Source organism: Pelodiscus sinensis, chromosome 19 (genome assembly GCF_049634645.1).
Source record: "Pelodiscus sinensis isolate JC-2024 chromosome 19, ASM4963464v1, whole genome shotgun sequence".
In the NCBI taxonomy this organism is placed as follows: Eukaryota; Metazoa; Chordata; order Testudines; family Trionychidae; genus Pelodiscus; species Pelodiscus sinensis.
Window position 1 is genome coordinate 4,590,304 of NC_134729.1, and position 15,120 is coordinate 4,605,423.

General features: G+C 60.8%; 1 protein-coding gene across 5 annotated transcripts in view; it reads left to right on the forward strand.

Annotated features, from left to right (window-relative positions):
• Positions 1–15,120, forward strand: part of ITGA7 (integrin subunit alpha 7) — a 32,358-nt gene that overhangs the window by 3,387 nt on the left and 13,851 nt on the right. For 3 of the 5 annotated variants that reach the window (XR_012896622.1, XM_075901955.1, XM_075901953.1), the window contains exons 2-7: positions 8,482–8,609; positions 8,877–8,956; positions 9,407–9,662; positions 10,584–10,715; positions 14,289–14,496; positions 14,585–14,778. Coding sequence is in view for 4 of the 5 variants with exons in the window: in XM_075901955.1 (XP_075758070.1) it covers positions 8,482–8,609; positions 8,877–8,956; positions 9,407–9,662; positions 10,584–10,715; positions 14,289–14,496; positions 14,585–14,778 (998 nt within the window). In the remaining variant the exon portion in view is untranslated. Of the gene's footprint in view, positions 1–8,481; positions 8,610–8,876; positions 8,957–9,406; positions 9,663–10,583; positions 10,716–11,030; positions 11,151–14,288; positions 14,497–14,584; positions 14,779–15,120 lie in introns of all 5 variants that reach the window. The other 2 variants (XM_075901956.1, XM_075901954.1) reach the window with 2 other exon arrangements.

Below are 15,120 nucleotides of genomic sequence, written 5' to 3' on the forward strand. Positions count from 1 at the left end.
CCCTCGTGCCAGATCCTGCCCCAGCTGAGTCCAAGACCTTCTGCGCTCTGAGGTGCTCACAAGCTAACTAGAGAAGACAGCCCAAAGGCAGGAGGGGAAACGGTCACGCCGAGGTGCTGGGGCTTGCCCAAGGTCAGCCAGCTGGTCAGTGGCAGAACTGGGAATAGAAAGGTTCTGCCCAGTTCTGGGCCCCAGTCTTGCTGCCGAAGGGTGTTAGCCATGTGTGGCTAGCAGCCCCGGGGAGAAGCAGGGACTGGCGTCAATTCCTGCGTCCATGAGGCCGCCTGGCCTTCAGGTTGCCAAGGCTGCCTGGCCCTGTCGTGAGCTTAGGTGCTTCTGTCACCGGGGGACAATCAGGGCAGGGAGTCCTTGGGGGGTGTCCCCCGTTCCCCCAGCACCAGCCCAGGCTCGTCAGAGTGCGGCTCAGATCAGGCGCTGGGAGGGATCCTGGGCTAAGCCAGGACAGATGGGGGGGCGGGGGTCCCTGACTAGACTAGTCTGGGTGTCTCGTGGGGTGCAGCAGCTACTCTGGTCCTTCCAGTTCTGGTGTCTCCCTGCAGGGAGTTTCTGTTGTTCCCGCCTTGGCTTGGGTCCCAGGGGTGAGGAGGGTGCGTGCTGGGAGTGGTGTAGGGAAGGGCAGAGGGTAGCTGCAGGGTGCTGCTGTGCTCAGCCCCTCGTACCCCCCGGGTGTCTGCCATGGTGCCTTGGATCAGCACAGACACTCACAGGATCGCTCTGGTCCCGTCCTTTTTTGGGCATGTTGCTGCTGAGTTATTTGGAGTGAATTCCAGTTTATTTTTACCGGCTCCGTCTCTATCTCCTCTCGCAAGCTACCCGGCCTCTTTGGCTTCTCGGTCCCCTCAGGAGGGGGCAGGAACTCTGGCTGGGGGTGCTCCCAACAGGGGGTACTGGGGGGAACTGCTCCTAGCAGGGGGTACTGTGGGGGGCAGGGAAGGAGCACTAGATGGTCGCGAGGGGAACGGGGGGGTGCAGCAGGGGTGCTGGCTGAGGGAGAGCGCCCATCCCAGCAGGGGGCGCTGTGGGGGCAGGGCAGGAGCACTAGCTGGCTGAGGGGGTACCGGGGGGAGCGAGGTGCTGGCTGCGGAGGCTGCATAAGCTGCTCTATTGCTGGCCTGGTTCTAGTCTGCGAGTGGGCCAGCTGGTAACGACTGTGGGACTAAACCAAGCCCCTAGTCCTGGCCTGCTCTGGGGCCTTTCCCAGCCCAGCTGCTCTGGCAGGGCTGCAGGGCCCCTGTCCCCACTCAGTGTAGGGCTGAGCCGGGCCAGCGGCGGTGGGGCACTTCGGTCTCGGCCCAAGCCCGTCTGGGCTTCTCCGCCAAGGCAGAGCCAGGTCCTGCTGCAGCTTTAAGGCAGGATCCTCCGCCTCACTCCCTACTGGGGCTGGGGCCTTCGCTGCCTGCAGCTGGTGCCTGCGTGGGCTCCTTGCCCTCTCCTGGCACCCTGGGCACTGGCCATGCTGCCCACGGGGTCTCTGTGCGTGGCAGGAGTCTGCACCGCTCAGAGTGGCCGGCTGCAGGGGGCTGCCCATCCCTGGCTGCGTCCTTGCTACCTCTCCTCAGCGAGGCCTGGCCAGTCGAGAGCGTGTCCGGGGGCAGGGGCACGGAGCTGGGAGCGTGCCCAGCGTGCTAGGGGAGGAGGCCTGGGTGAGGGCAACTGTGATTCCAGTGCCTGGGAGTAAATGGGCACGTGCCAGGGTGTGTCTGTGCCTGGGGGTGCGTCTGCGGGAGAGGCGAGGGGAGTGGTCGTGCTTGTGGGAGCGTGCGCTGGTGTACAAGGCAGCAGCGTGCAAATGGCGTGTGGTGTGTCCAGGCTGCTAGGTGGCCAGGATCCAAGTTCTGCCCATCACCTCAAGCCCTTCCTGTGAGGAGCCGGAGGCTGGGAGGCTCCCGTGGGGTGGGCAGCTCCGCCTCAGTGCTGGGCGTGTGCCAGTGGGTGAGGGGCCCGATCCCCTTCCCTGGCTGCGGGTCAGTCCAGGGCAGCAGCACCATTCACAGCCCCTGATCTCGGCGGTGGGGAGCAGAGCCCCTCCTACTCCCTCCCTCCTTCCCAGATCTCTGCTGCTGCCCCTGGTGCCTCGCCCCGGGTATTAATTCCTGGTGATTAATGCTGTGACTAAGCGGCAGCTTCTGTCCTGGTTATTTACGTATGTCTGCCACTTGGCGTCGCTCCAGGCTGTTCCCATCAGAATCTGCCCCCTCCCCATGGTTGGTTTCATCGTGTCTGTCTTGCTGCTCTGGCTGCAGCCTGGGGGCAGATCACGGCTGGGCCCCCCATCCCACCAGTTAGCTGTGTGGTGTGAGGGTCCCCCCTTCTCCCTGCCCTGGCTGCCCCATCACCGGGGTTCCTGTGGGGGAGGGGAGCAGCCTTGCAGACACCGGGGTTGGATCCAAGAAGCTTTCTGTGGGGACTGAGTGAGGCTGAGGCCAGGGCCAGCTGCTGAGCCCGGAGTGGGACCTTGGGGGGCTGAGGCCACCCTGGCTCCCCCCCATCCTCCAGTTGTTGCATCTCAGTCAAGAGCAAACTCAGTGATTCACGCTGTGTGTGTGTGTGTGTGTGTGCGCGCGTGTGCGCACGTGCGCATGCAAATCTGCCTGGGGGCTGGGAGCGTGGCCCATTGAGTTGTGTGGGCTCTGTGTGTGGAGGGGGATGTGCACAGGACTCTGCAGATGTGCGTGTGTGTTTCTGGTTGTGCAGGGCAATGCACGAGACTGTGTGTGTGTTTCTGTGTGCGCAGTTGTGCAGGGTGTTGTGCAAGGCCCTCTGGTTGTGTGTCGGGGTGGTTGTGCGGGGTGTTGTGCAAGGCCCTGTATATGTGTGGGGTTGTGTGTCTGGGGGTGGTTGGGCAGGGTGTTGCGTGGAGCTGTAGGTGTGTCTCAGGGTGGCTGCATAGGGCTGTGTCCGTGTGGGTCTGCGTGTTGTGCATACGCCCGTTGCTGCCCTGGCGCTGCCCTCACATGCAGTCTGAGACCCCAACGGCCCCGGCTCTCTGGCCCATTGGCTGCCACCAGCCTGGCCTCGCCCGGGTGTGTCAGGCAGGCAGCAGTAGTTGCTGCTGGGTAAGTGCCCTTCACCCCAACCCCTTGGCTGTGACCTTGCAGCTGGCCCCAGGGGTGTGAGGCAGGGTGCTGGGCACAGGCTAACATCTGGGGGCTGGGGGGTCCAGTGGTGGGTTGCTCCCCGATAACGAGTGTCTGGGACAGCTGAGAACCCCTGGCCTGGAGCTGGCTCCCTTGGTGACTCCCAGATGGGACTGGGGCCCCCTCCAAAGCTGCCACTGTTGGATGCAGTGGGGGTTTGCTGCCCCCTCCCACCTGGGGCCACCTGTGGATCCCCTCCCTTTCCCATTGTTCAGTGGGGGATGGGCAGGTGCCTGTTGCTACCCAACCATCATCCCCTGGAGCCCGGGTACCAACCTGCTGCCTGCTTCTACTCCCATGCCAGGACCTCCAGGGAGAGCCCCCTGCTCCCCGTTCCCAGCCCAGCTCCCTGCCTCGGCCACTTTGTGCTGAGTATTTGAGGGGCCACGGATTGGGTGGGGTGCCCCCCCATGTCTCCTACACCCAGGTGTTTGATCCTTTAGTTTGATTTTTGGAGGTGGGAATGGCTGGGGGGCAGAAGGCAGGAAATAGGTCATGGGGCCGCTCTCCTCTAGAGGGTGCTAGAATCATAGACTCAGAATCCCAGGGCTGGAAGAGACCTCAAGAGATTGCCAAGTCCAGCCCCCCTGCCCAAGGCAGGACCAACCCCCACTCAATCAAGCTAGCCAGGGCTTTGTCAAGCTGAGACTTAAAAACCTCTAGGGATGGAGCTTCCACCCCCTCCCTAGGGAACTCAGCCCAGTGCTTCCCCACTCTCCTAGGGAAATAGTTTTTCCTAATCTCCAAACTAGATCTCCCCCACTGTAACTTGAGCCCATTGCTCTTTGTTCTGCCATCTGTCACCACTGTGAACAGCCTCTCTCCATCCTCTTTGGAACCTCCCTTCAGGTAGCTGAAGGCTGCTCTCAAATCCCCCCTCACTCTTCTCTTCTGCAGACTAAACAAGCCCAAATCCCTCAGCCTCTCCTCGTAGGTCATGTGCTCCAGCCCCCTCATCATTGTGGGTGCCCTCCGCTGGACCCTCTCCAGTGCGTTCACATCCTGTCTATAGTGGGGGGCCCAGAACTGGACGCAGTACTCCAGTGGCCTCACCAATGCCGAATAAAGGGGAATGATCACTTCTCTGGATCTGCTGGCAATGCTCCTTCTGATGCACCCTAACATGCCATTAGCCTTCTTGACTACAAGGTCATCCTGTTGATTCATATCCAACTTCTCATCCACTGTAATCCGCAGGTTCTTTTCTGCCGAACTGCTGCTTAGCCAGTCGGTCCCCAGCCTGTAACAATTCTTGGGATTCTTCCATCCCAGCAGCAGGACTCTGCACTTGTCCTTGTTGAACCTCATCAGATTTCTTTTGGCCCAATCCACTAATTTGTCTAGGTCACTCGGGACCCTATCCCTGCCCTCCAGCGTATCGACCTCTCCCTCTAGCTTAGTGTCATCTGCGAACTTGCTGAGGGTGCAATCCATCCCCTCCTCCAGGTCATTAATGAAGATGTTGAACAAAACTGGCCCTAGAACTGATCCTTGGGTCACTCCACTTGAAACTGTGCGCCAACCTGACATTGAGCCATTGATCGCTACCTGTTGGGCCTGACAATGTAGCCAACTTTCTGTCTACCTTACAGTCCATTTATCCAATCCATACTTCCTTAACTTGCTGGCAAGAAAATTGTGGGAGACTGTATCAAAAGCTCTGCTAAAGTCAAGAAATATCACATCCACTGACTTCCCCATGTCCACAGAGCCAGTTACCTCATCATAGAAGCTAATCACATTGGCCAGGTATGGCTTGCCCTTGGTGAATCCATGTTCACTATTCCTGATCACTTTCCCCTCTTCCAAGCAGGGGCGGCCCGTGAGCCTAGGTGAGCTAGGCAGCTGCCTAGGGCGCCGCTGAACCGGGCGCCCGATGATAACGTCACAGCCATTGACAGCTGTGCAGGCAGGGGCGCCGATTGCACCACCCCGCCTAGGATGCCAGCTGTTGCAGCCGGCCTCGGGCCTCTCCTGCTTCCAAGTGCTTCAAAATGGATTCCTTGAGGATCCCCTCCATGATTTTTCCAGGGACCGAGGTGAGGCTGACGGGTCTGTAGTTCCCTGAATTGTCCTTCTTCTCTTTTTAAAGATGGGCACTGCATTTGCCTTTTTCCAGTTGTCCGGGACCTCTCCCGATCTCCACGAGTTTTCAAAGATAATGGCCAAAGGCTCCACAATGACATTTGCCAACTCCCTCAGTACCCTCGGATGCATTAAATCCGGACCCATGGATTTGTGTGTGTCTAGCTTTTCTAAACAGTTCTTAACCTGTTCCTTCTCCACCCAGGACTGCCCATCTCCTTCCCAAGCTGTGTTGCCTAGTGCAGCAGTCTGGGAGCTGACCTTGTCTGTAAAGACAGAGGCAAAAAAAGCATCGAGTACTTCAGCGTTTCCCACATCATCTGTCACTAGGTTCCCTCCCTCCTCCAGTAAGGGCCCCACATCCTCCCTGATCACCCTCTTATTGCTAACATGCCTGTAGAAACCTTCCGTGTTCCCCTTCACATCCCTTGCTAGCTGCAATTCCAATTGTGCTTTCACCTTCCTGATTACTCCCCTGCACTCTTGAGCAATATATTTATACTCCTCCCTGGTCACCTGGCCAAGATTCCACTGCTTGTAAATTTCCTTTTTGTGTTTAAGCTCACCAAGGATTTCCCTGCTAAGCCAAGCTGGTCGCCTACCATATTTGCTTTTCTTACTCCACATTGGGATGGTTTGTTCTGTGGCCTTCTATAAGGCTTCTTTAAAATACTGGCAGCTCTCCTGGGCTCCTTTCCCCTTCATGTTAGCATCCCAGGGGATCCTGCCCATCAGTCATAAGAACATAAGAATGGCCATACTGGGTCAGATCAAAGGTATCCAGCCCAGTACTCTGTCTGCCCACAGTGGCCAATGTCAGGTGTCCCAGCGGGAGTGAACTGAACAGGGACTGATCAAGCGATCTCTCTCCTGCCATCCATCTCCACCCTCTGACAGACAGAGGCTGGGGACACCATTCCTTACCCATCCTGGCTAATAGCCATTAATGGACTTAACCTCCATGAGTTTATCTAGTTCTCTTTTAAACCTGGTTATAGTCCTGGCCTTCACAACCTCCTCAGGCAAGGAGTTCCACAGATTGACTATGCCGTGTGTGAAGAACTTCCTTCTTTTTGTTTTAAACCTGCTGCCCATTAGTTTCATTTGGTGCCCCCAGTTCTTATATTATGGGAACAAGTAAATAACTTTTCCTTGTTCACTTTCTCCGCACCACTCATAATTTTATAGACCTCTATCATATCCCCCCTTAGTCTCCACTTTTCCAAGCTGAAAAGTCCTAGTCTCTTTAATCTCTCCTCATATGGGACCCATTCCAAACTCCTAATCATTTTAGTTGCCCTTCTCTGAACCTTTTTTAATGCCAGTATATATTTTTTGAGATGAGGAGACCACATCTGTACTCAGTATTCAAGATGTGGGCGTACCATAGATTTATATAAGGGCAATAAGATATTCTTCGTCTTATTCTGTATCCCTTTTTAATCATTCCTAACTTCCTGTTTGCTTTTTTGATTGTTGCTGCACACTGCGTGGACGTCTTCAGAGAACTATCCACGATGACTCCAAGATCTCTTTCCTGATTAGTTGTAGCTAAATTAGCCCCCCTCATATTATATGGATAGTTGGGGTTATTTTTTCCAATGTGCATTACTTTACATTTATCCACATTACATTTCATTTGCCATTTTGTTGCCCAATCACTTAGTTTTGTGAGATCTTTTTGTTCCCCCCCCGAGGGAGTCAAAGGCTGCTTTTCTGAAGTCCAGGGTGTGTGTTTTGCTGCTCTCCTTACTTCCTTTGGTCAGGATCCTGACCTCGACCATCTCATGATCACTGCTGCCCAGGTTGTCACCCACATCCACTTCCCCTGCTAATTCCTCCCTGCTTGTGAGCAGCAGGTCAAGCTGTGCAGAGCCCCTGGTCAGTTCCCTTAGCACTTGTACCAAGAAGTTATCCCCAACAGTCTCCAAAAGCTTCCTGGAGTGTCTGTGTCCTGCTGTATTGGTCTCCCAGCAGATGTCAGGGTGTTTGAAGTTCCCATGAGAACCAGGGCCTGTGATCTGGAAGCTTCTCTTAATTGTCTGAAGAAAGCCTCCTCTGCCTTATGCAGCTGATCTGGTCTAGAGCAGACACCAACCACAACATCACCCCGTTGCTCCTGCCTCTAAACTTAACCCAAAGACTCTCAACAGGCTTTTTCCCCCTCTATTTACTGGAGCTCTGAGCGATCTCTGGGTACGTCTACACTACATGCCTCTGTCGGCAGAGGCATGTAGATTTGTTTGTTCGGCAAAGGTAAATGAAGCCGCGATTTAAATGATCGCGGCTTCATTTACATTTACATGGCTGCCGCGCTGAGCCGACAAACAGCTGATCAGCTGTTTGTCGGCTCGCCGCTAGTCTGGACGTTCCCCCTGTTGACATCAAAGCCCTTTGTTGGCAGCCCCGGTAAACCTCATTCCACGAGGAATAACGGGGCTGCCGACAAAGGGCTTTGATGTCGACAGGGGGAACGTCCAGACTAGCGGCGAGCCGACAAACAGCTGATCAGCTGTTTGTCGGCTCAGCACGGCAGCCATGTAAATGTAAATGAAGCCGCGATCATTTAAATCGCGGCTTCATTTACCTTTGCCTACAACCCAAATCTACATGCCTCTGCCGACAGAGGCATGTAGTGTAGACACAGCCACACTGCTCTCCTACATACAGTGCAACTCCTCCTCCTTTTCTCCCCTGCCTGTTCTTCCTGAACAGTTTACACCCTTCTGTGACAGTGATCCAGTCATGCGAGTCGCTCCACCAAGTCTCCATTATTCCAATTAAATCATTGGTCTTTGATTGTGCCGGGGCTTCTAATTCTTCCTGTTTGTGTCCCAGGCTTCTTGTGTACAGGCACCTTAGAGAACTAGCTAATTGCCCGACCTTCTCCATTCGAATCAGGGCCCCTCCCTAGGACAGGACTCCCAAGGTTGCTCCCATCTGCTGCCTGGGCACCACCAGCTTGATTTTGTTGGGTCTCAGCCCAACGATCCACCCGAAACACCCAGGCAAGGGAACCCTAGAGCCACAGCCCCCTTGTTCTAAGAACTGGGGTGCTGGCAGCCCGAGGGCATGCGGGGCTGCTCTGGCACCACCCTACTCCTGGGGGTCACGTCAGCACTGCCATCTTGGCAACTGCACATGGCTTCCCAGGCTGGACCCTGTCGCAAGGGCCCAGGTTGGGAGGGGTGCCCAGCTGCCTCCGTCTCCCACCTGATGCTTCCTCATCTTCTCCCAGGATGCTGGTGGGTGCCCCGCAGGCGGCAGCCCTGCCAGGCCAGAGGGCGAACCGGACCGGCGGGCTGTACGCCTGCCCCCTGACGCGCGAGATCGGGGACTGTTGGCGCGTGCCCATCGACGAGGGAGGTACGGGCACAGCAGCGGGGGACACGGGGGTGGGGCCGAGAGCTGGCACCCATGAGACTCTGTAGTGGGGGGAGGGACCCTGCCCCGGGTGACACGGGGGTAAATCAAGGTGGCTGTTGGCCAGGCTGCCTGTAGGCTGGCGCTTGGCACTTTCCCATGCAGGCGGGTGGGAATCCTGGGCAGGGGGAGCTCTGCAAGGGGAGGGGTAGACACAGGGGGAGGGGCTGTTGGCATGATGCTGATTGTGCCCCCCCCCCCCCCGCCCAGTGAACCTGCACAAGGAGAGCAAGGAGAACCAGTGGCTTGGTGTCAGCGTGAAGAGTCAAGGGACTGGCGGCAAAATTGTGGTGAGTGGCTTTGCACCCGGGGTGGGGGCTGGGGGGAGACACTGAGGGGCGGTGCCCTCTGCTCTGCAAACTCCTTCAGGCTGCAGCGCCCCTGGGCTGAGCTGGGGATGCTGGGAGCCCGGACTCCTGGGTTCTGTTCCCAGCTGGGGGCGGGGACAGAGACTAGTTGGTTAGAGCTGGGGAAAAGGGAGGAATGGGGGGGCTGGGCATCTGGGGTTCCATTCCCAGCTCTGTGGCCAACTCGCTTTGTGGCCGGAAGTGCGTCGCTCCCCAGAGTCAGCAGCCGCAGAGTCAGGGCTCCCGCACCCAGCCTCCCTAAGCAGCGGGGCCCAGCGCAAATCCTCGTGTTTCACGAGTGGTTGTGCGAGCCTGGGAGAGGCGTCAGACACGTTGGGGGAGGGGGACCCTCTGTAACCTGCCCCACTTGTCCTGCCCCTGGCTCCGTCCCAGACCTGCGCCCACCTCTACGAGGCGCGGAACCGGGTGGAGCAGCTGCTGGAGACGCGGTACGTCATCGGGCGCTGCTACGTGCTGAGCCAGGACCTGACTGTGAGCGAAGAGCTGGACGGGGGCGAGTGGAAGTTCTGTGAGGGGCGTGCCCAGGGCCACGACCGCTTCGGCTTCTGCCAGCAGGGGGTGTCGGCCGGCTTCACCGCAGACAGCCACTACATCCTCTTCGGGGCGCCCGGCACCTACAACTGGAAGGGTGAGCCGATGAGGGGCAGGGTCACGGAGGGGCGGGGATGGTGTGGGTAGGTGGGGGGACAGGGGCATTCCCTCCTCTCACCCCCTACCATCTGCATGGGATCGGGCAGCTATCCTGGGACTGGCAGTAACTTGTGGGGGAAGGCGTCTGTGGTGGGGCGGAACAGGGTGGGGGAAGGGGGTCTGTGGTGGGGCGGAACAGGGTGGGGGAAGGGTCTGGCAGGGGGAACAGGGTGGGGGAAGGGGTCTGTGGTGGGGCGGAACAGGGTGGGGGAAGGGTCTGGCAGGCGGAACAGGGTGCGGGAAGGGGTCTGTGGTGGGGCGGAACAGGGTGGGGGAAGGGGTCTGTGGTGGGGTGGAACAGGGTGGGGGAAGGGGGTCTGTGGTGGGGCGGAACAGGGTGGGGGAAGGGTCTGGCAGGGGGAACAGGGTGGGGGAAGGGGTCTGTGGTGGGGCGGAACAGGGTGGGGGAAGGGTCTGGCAGGCGGAACAGGGTGCGGGAAGGGGTCTGTGGTGGGGCGGAACAGGGTGGGGGAAGGGGTCTGTGGTGGGGTGGAACAGGGTGGGGGAAGGGGTCTGTGGTGGGGCAGAACAGGGTGGGGGAAGGGTCTGGCAGGGGGAACAGGGTGGGGGAAGGGGTCTGTGGTGGGGCGGAACAGGGTGGGGGAAGGGGTGCACCATTTTTCTCCTCAGGGAATGCGGTTGCCTCAGTGCTGGAATCTGCCCCCCTCCTCCCCATTCCAGGCAGAGGACCCAGGACTGCCCCCCACCCCTCTCATTCTCCTGTGCGATTCCTGCCCCCCACTATGTGCCCTATGCCATCCCTCTGCCCCTACCCCCTGTACCATCCCTGCTCCTAATCCCTGCCTCTTCATTTCCCCACTCCCGTGCCATCCCCACTAACTGCTCTCTGGTTTGGCAGGGAACCTGCGCGTGGAGCTTTTTAATCAGAGCTCCCTGGAACTGGGTACCTATGACGACGGGCCCTACGAAGCCGGGGGGGAGAAGGACCAGGACCCCTCCCTCATCCCTGTGCCTGCCAACAGCTACTTCGGTAGGCAGCGCCCGCCAGGCCTGCGGGCAGGGCAGGGGCAGGGCGCCCGCTGGCCAGGGACAGGAGCTAAACTCTCCAGCCATGTAGGCATCCGTAGCTGCTATTCCATCGTCCTCCCCCCCCACCCTAGGGCATGTAGGGAACGAATTCGGCAAAGGAAACTCGAGGCAACTCCTGCTGTCCGGGGGGCTGACCCCTCGGTGCCCTCACCCGGGGCTTCCTGCTGCCTGGGTCGGGAGGGGGTCTTATCCTTTAACTCTCTCTCTCTCTCTCCCCCCGCCCTGCCCCTTGCCCCCTCCTGCCGTGGCCCCACAGGGCTGCTGTTTATGACAAACGTTCATAGCACAGACCCCGATCAGCTGGTGTATAAAACGGCAGAGCCCGGCGAGCGGCTGCCCGGCACCGTCGGCGACGTGGCTCAGAATAGCTACTTAGGTGTGTAACCGTGGCGGGGTGCCAGCAGCTGGCCAGGACCCCGGGCCCCCCACCCCCAGCTAGTGAGTGTTGGTGTTTTCCTCTTGGCCTCTGGAGATGGAGGAATGCCAACACCTTCCCTCTCCTGGACCAGCAGGGGGAGGGGAGGGCACCATGCCCGGCTCTGGCTCCTGCAGCCCCATAGCCTGGGGGGGAACGTGGGGCATGGGGGAGGAGGGGACTGCCCCTCCCTGAACACATACATCCCTGCATGCCCATTGGTGCACACACCCGTCCCTCCCTGCACATGGCCGTGGCACAGACCCCTCCATTCTTGTGCATGCACCATCACCCCCACACACGTGTGTACACGTGCACACCCCCTCGCCCCCAGGCCCCTTTTCAGTTCCCTCTCTGGGCAGTTTGCCCCCTGCTGGTGCATTGCCCACCCCCACCCCTGCCACCAGGCTGGGCTCCGGTGCTGGGTTCTGCTGCCCTTTGCTGGCCGTGCAAGCCCTGGCACTGGGCAGAGGTGTGAACCCTTCCCTGCCCAGTGGGCAGCCAGCTGTCCCCAGGCCCGAGGAGGGGGGGACCCGGGAACACCCACTTAGGGCAGCCCCCTGCCCCTCTCATCTCCAGGTGCCAGCACCAGCCCCGACCCCAGGGTGCCCGGGGGAGGCCAGCTCTGCGGCTGTGTGAGCGTTTTGTGCCTGTGCTGCCGGGGACTGTTCCAGGCTCCGGGGTGTCTTCGGGGAGTGGGGTGGGGTGTCCTGGTGGGCTGCCCAGGGGGGTCAGCACTGCTCTGTCAGTGGCTGTGGTGGGCTGGGGATCCGGAGCCTGGCAGGGTCCCCAGGGCGCTGCCTGGGCTGTGTGGTGCATGTGGTGTGTCGTGGGCGGGGGGGGGTTTCAGTCCAGGGGTGCATGGCTCTCCCCAGCGCATGCCAGCAGGATATGCCCTCCGCCCCCCCTCCCCCTGGTCGCTGGGCCCCCCCAGACCTTGCTCCTGTCTGCTGGGAGCTCCCATGCTCTGACTCGCTAGCAGCCGGGCCCCGGAGACACATGGAGCAGCACTTGGGCCGTTCGGCCATTGCCTGGCCTGGCCTGATCCCGATCCCGGGGGTGCTCATTGGGGGCTGGCAGGGCCGTGGCCATCCAGGGAAGCCAGCTTGGAAGTGGGGCAAGAGCCTAGCAGCTGCTCTGTGATCACAGGCTTCAGCTCCCCGAGCGGAGGGGACTCTTCCCTGGCTGTCAGTACGGGGCCTATGACACAGGCTGCAGCCAGAGGAGAGGAGTGGGGGGGAGGGGGCAGCCCATTCCAAGGGGGATCAATTTATCTGGGCTGTTCCACCCCCTCTGCACCCCCCTGCCCCGGTCAATGTCCCTCCACCTGAGGCCCATGTCTCAGCTGGCTCCTGCTGTTTTCCTGTCTCCCCCATCACTATGGCTGTGCCCACCCATCACAGCCGACCCTGCCTGCCACCTGAGGTGGTCCAGCATCACGTGCTGGGGCAGGGGAGCATGTGCTCCTCGTGCCCACCTGCCTGGCTGCTCCCAACTCCCCTCCCCCGCAGCTTTGGGGCACATTCCTGCAGGGGGTAGGAACAGTTTTTATAGTGGGGGCGCTGGGAGCTGTTGGACCAAACTGCAAACCCTGTGTATAATGGGCACCACTTCAAGCCGGGGGGGTGCTCCCTCCCGCCCCCCCCCCCCCCCCGGCACTCCTAGTTCCAGCACCGATGTGTTCGGGGCCTGCCTCTGGATGTGAGCTTCACCACTGGGCCAGCCACCCCCGCCTCAGGAATTCCAGCTCCCCCCACCCCTGCCCCAGGAATCCCAGGTCTCCCCAACTCCTGCCCCCCTCCCACCCCCCATGCCAGCATCCCCACACCATGCCCCTTGGGATCCCAGTGCCCCTGATCCCCAGCCCCCACCCCCTCTCCTAGCTCCCAGGACACTTTGTGTGGGGGTGGGGGTTGCTTTTCAAGGCTCCGGCTGCTCATGTGCCTCGGGGGATAAAACCTGTGGAGCTGAGCCACTGGCCCTGGCCACCGACCAGCCAAGCTGGCAGGACCCTCAGCACCCGGTGGTGCTATTACAGAGCACAGCAGGGAAGCTGAGCAGCACTGGGGGCTCCCCCAGCTGTTTCTTGTGCAATCCTCCCTCTCCCTCTGCCCAGCCCTGCCCTGCCCGGTGTTTGCTAGCTGGGCCTTGCCCCTGGATTGCCCCCGGAGCTGGGGGACCAGGCGGGGACTCTGGTATCTGAAATATGAGGCGTGCCCAGCTTCTCAGCTGCTCCCCAGGGCCCCGGCATCTGCCCCACAGCTGTATCCTGGCTGGGGGGCCGAGCAGAGAAGGACAGACGGACGGAGCAGCAGTGGGGCTGGATGCTGGGGATCACTGCGTTGTGGGGGCCTGGATTTAGGCCATCCTGGGGGTTTAGGAGGAGAGGGTGGACTCCACATCTGGTGCCCCATAGCCCCCCCCCCCCCTGCTATGTCCAGGCTCGGCTGATTTTAGCCAGGCCTCTCAGGAGGGGGGAAGCTGGAGGGGGGGGGGGGGCTGTGGAGTCTGGCCAAAAAAGACTTTGGGTGTGTGAGGTTCTGCCGCAGCTCGTGGCCCAGCCTCCTGTGGCCATGTGCTGGCTCTGAGCCCTTGGCTCAGTGGGAGATGGGTTTAGGTCCTTCCAGCCGAGCCCTGCTGCTGCAATAAGGGAATCCCCACTAGCTCTCCACAGTAGAGAGCCTCTGACACATGCAGGAGCCATGCTGATTCCATCCAGCAGGGGGCAGCAGGCCCAGTACATCTATGTGGTGTGGGGCCCCATGTACCCCCGGTGGCAGTGATGGTGTGGAAAGACCGCCCCCCCTAGATCTAGCAGCAGGGGGCTTATTGTGTGCGGGGGGGTGGGGGGGAGGGCCGGTCTCCCCAACCCGAGCTGAGAGTAGGCCCAGGGCAGCCCTGCTCTTTGGGGCAGTGTGGGGGCTGTGGGATTGGTGCCCTCCCCAGGAATGGGCAGCAGAAGTGGTGAGCTGGGGAGTCCTGGATGAGCCACGGTGGCACCTGGAGGCTGCAGGAGACAGGGCGGGGGGGGGGGGTCCCCACTGCTGAGCCATGAGCTGCAACACCCCCCCCCCCCCCATTGCTCTGCCCACTCTCTAGGCTTCTCCGTGGACTCGGGGAAGGGTCTGACCCGGCAGGACCAGCTCAGCTTCGTGGCGGGGGCGCCGCGGGCCAACCACACGGGGGCCGTGGTGATCCTGCGCCGGGACAACGTCAACCGCCTGGTGCCGGAGGCCATCCTGCCCGGGGAGCAGCTCACCTCAGCCTTCGGCTACGCCGTGGCCGTGCTGGACCTGAACAGCGACGGGTGAGCCAGGCCGGGGGCTGCTGGCCAGGGGGGAGGGTAACACTGGAGCTGGGGGGGGACACGGGCCTGACCCCTCTGTCCCGCCCAGCTGGATGGATCTGGTGGTGGGCGCGCCCCACCTCTTTGACCGGCAGGCGGAGATCGGCGGGGCAGCCTACGTCTACATCAACCAGGCGGGGCACTGGGAGGGGACCCGCCCCGTCCGCCTCAACGGCACAGCCCACTCCATGTTCGGCATCGCCGTCGGCGCCCTCGGAGACCTCAACCAGGACGGCTTCCAGGGTGAGGGCTGGGGGGGCTGCCCAGGGTGGGGAGGGTTGGGGGGGTGTCTACTTAGGGCGGAGTTGGGGGTCTGCGTGGGGCAGGGGAGCTGTGGGCCGTGGGGCAGGGGAGCTGTGGGCCATGGGGCAGCAAAGGCAGGGCAGAGGCAGTGGGACTGAGTTCTGGGGGAGTCGGGGCCATGCCTTGGGGGGCTCCGCTTGCGGGTACGGGCTGGGGGGCATTCACAGCTCCCCTGCTCGGATGGGTTCTGGGGTTTGGGAAGTGGAGTTGCCCCCATAGGAGGGGAGGGACCCCCCCCATGGAGTTGCCCCCATAGGAGGGGAGGGACCCCCCCCCAGCTGT